At 37.1% G+C, this 2,546-nt stretch overlaps 1 protein-coding gene across 1 annotated transcript; it reads right to left on the minus strand.

The window, feature by feature from the left end:
- On the minus strand, positions 1,078–2,147 carry LOC104743700 (probable F-box protein At1g60180). The gene is made up of 3 exons (XM_019235530.1): positions 1,701–2,147; positions 1,423–1,596; positions 1,078–1,323 (listed from the first exon to the last, which is right to left on the minus strand). Exons 1-3 carry the CDS (start codon positions 2,145–2,147, stop codon positions 1,078–1,080), a joined length of 867 nt encoding a protein of 288 aa, XP_019091075.1.

The following is a 2,546-nucleotide window of genomic DNA, read 5'->3' on the forward strand; positions in this document are numbered from 1 at the left end:
ATTGGATAGTAGTAAGAACAAGAGCAAGAAGAGAAAGATGAGTGAAAACAAGAAGTAGTGAACCTGGACAGAAAAAGAGATCCAAGTGGTTAAAGAGACTCAATATCATCAATCCCTTTACCATATATTATCATTAGCCCATCATCTCTTGTGCTCCTGCAGCATGTTGCACTCTAAATTAGTTACCAGGGCTGGGCATTCGGGTAACCCGTTTGGGTTCGGGTATTACCCATTCGGGTTCGGGTAAACGGGTTTAGAAATATAGTNTACCAGGGCTGGGCATTCGGGTAACCCGTTTGGGTTCGGGTATTACCCATTCGGGTTCGGGTAAACGGGTTTAGAAATATAGTACCCATTGGGTATTTTTAGATATATGGGTTCGGTTCAGTTTGGGTACTATCGGATTCGGGTCAGTTTGGATTACAAATTTTAGAACCCGATTAGTACCCAAACTACCGGGTACCTGAAAAATATAATTAAAAATTAATTAAATTTAAATAAATTTAGTTAAATTTTGACTTATGTGACAAAATATTTTAGATATTTTGATTATTTTTGATATTTAGGTATAAAATTAAATGAAATATTCAAAATTATAATCATAATTTTAGGGTAATTGCATTATATTAATGATAAATATTATAAATAGGTTTATATGTTCGGGCTTATTGGGTACCCAAACGGGTATCAGGTATTACCCGATCCTAATCCGAACCCACTGGTATTAGAAAATAGAACCCAATAGGGTTTTATAGGCAAACTTGTACCCAACCCAAACCCAGTTTTTCGGGTCGGGTTCCGGATTGGGTATTCGGGTACAGTTTTTATGTCCAGGCCTATTAGTTACTACTCTTTACATTGTATTCTGATTATAATTCAAAAGGATGGATAATAATGCCAGCCTCTATTCTATTTGCCTCTATCTGCCATGTTTGACATAGCAATATTTAACATCAAAATTAGGTACCAAACATTTAACATTCCAATCACTTTCATTCAATAATGCATGTTTTAAGTACACCCAATATATATATAATAAAGTTTCAAAAAGACTAAACCCTATGTTTCACTACGTACTCATCTGAGCACAATGGAGACATTGTTGTTGTGAAAGAATGGTGGAATCGGATCTTGGAACTTACACCTGCGTAAAATTATATTGTCTAATGACTTTGTGTTTTTAAGCACGAGTTCGACGAGTGAAACCATATGCTTTGAATTTACATGCCAAGGGGACTTGTTCCAATCGACACCATCTGTTGATCTCCAGCATTGATCCGGATTCAAGCCTCGTCGCTTCAAGTAGTTGTCAAGATCCTTCTCCTGCTCAACAAATGAAAAATGCAAAAATGGTTCGTAGATATATAGTTAAAAAGGGAGGCCAATGAAAATTAATAAGTAAGGTTAATGGTAAATATATACCGGAATGATGTTGTAATTCTTTGCGCGTACTGTTAGCTTCTTTAAATGAGGAGAGGTTTGTAACACTCTTTCTATACCAGGAATAACATACCGAAAGATTATTGTCTCAAGAGTCAAATATTTCACCTTCAACATCGGAAAAGGAACACCACAGGCCTCGGCAAGAGATAAAATCTATCCACAAAAAAAAGCAAATAAAGATAGTGAATACCGACCGAGATATATGTATATATATAGACTTAGATAAATAATGTAAGAATGAGGCCAATAATACATACTTGAAGAAAGTTTCCCCCAAGAGTAAGCTTCTCTACATTCTTCAACTTTTCTAGCATCTTTACCACCATGGCCACGACTTTAATATGAAGAACATCACGGATGAAGTTCGGGATCATTGAGAGAATATTGTGAATGTCGAGTTTAGCTTCAGCTAAAGACGAGCCATCAACAAAAGTAGATGAACATAGAGGGTTAATCAATCTGAGATAATGGATATGTGGTGCCACAATCTGTGCTGGCTCCGGAAACCAAGGATTGTACACTATTTCTAGTGTTCTCAGACGCAATGATTCGCTGAGATCAAGAAAACTCAGTTTATCGCATCCTCGCAATGTTAAGCTTTCTAGAAGAGGACAACCCGGTAGAATATTAGCCATGGATTCAGCAAAGAGACTACAACCACGCAAGCACAACTCCGTCAGGGATGTCCAAGACACGGGAGTCATGATATCAAAAATGTTGAACATAACTAGTCTGAGTTGCTTGACAAAGGAGAAGTTGACGTTGAAAAAATCAGGAAAGGAACAAGGTGTCCCGAAATCCAGACACAGATTCTCCACGTTGCGAGAGATGGCGAACTCGATCCACCTGTTGAATTTGAGTTGAAAATTTATTATCTTGGCACCTTTGTAAAGACTTAGGGTTTTGTTTATCCAAGTAGCCTTCCTAGTTGTCACGTAATCCTCATCCAAGGAGAGAGAAGGTATATCGCACTAAACATGCCTCCATCGTTTTGATAGAAGGGAAGTTCGGATGGCTAATTTGGTAGGAATAAAGGAGAGTATATGTTTTTTTTTTTTTGCAAAAATGTGAATTTTCATTAAGGAAAATAGTTTGTAGGGAGT

The sequence above is a fragment of the Camelina sativa genome, chromosome 14 (genome assembly GCF_000633955.1).
Source record: "Camelina sativa cultivar DH55 chromosome 14, Cs, whole genome shotgun sequence".
Classification (NCBI taxonomy): Eukaryota; Viridiplantae; Streptophyta; class Magnoliopsida; order Brassicales; family Brassicaceae; genus Camelina; species Camelina sativa.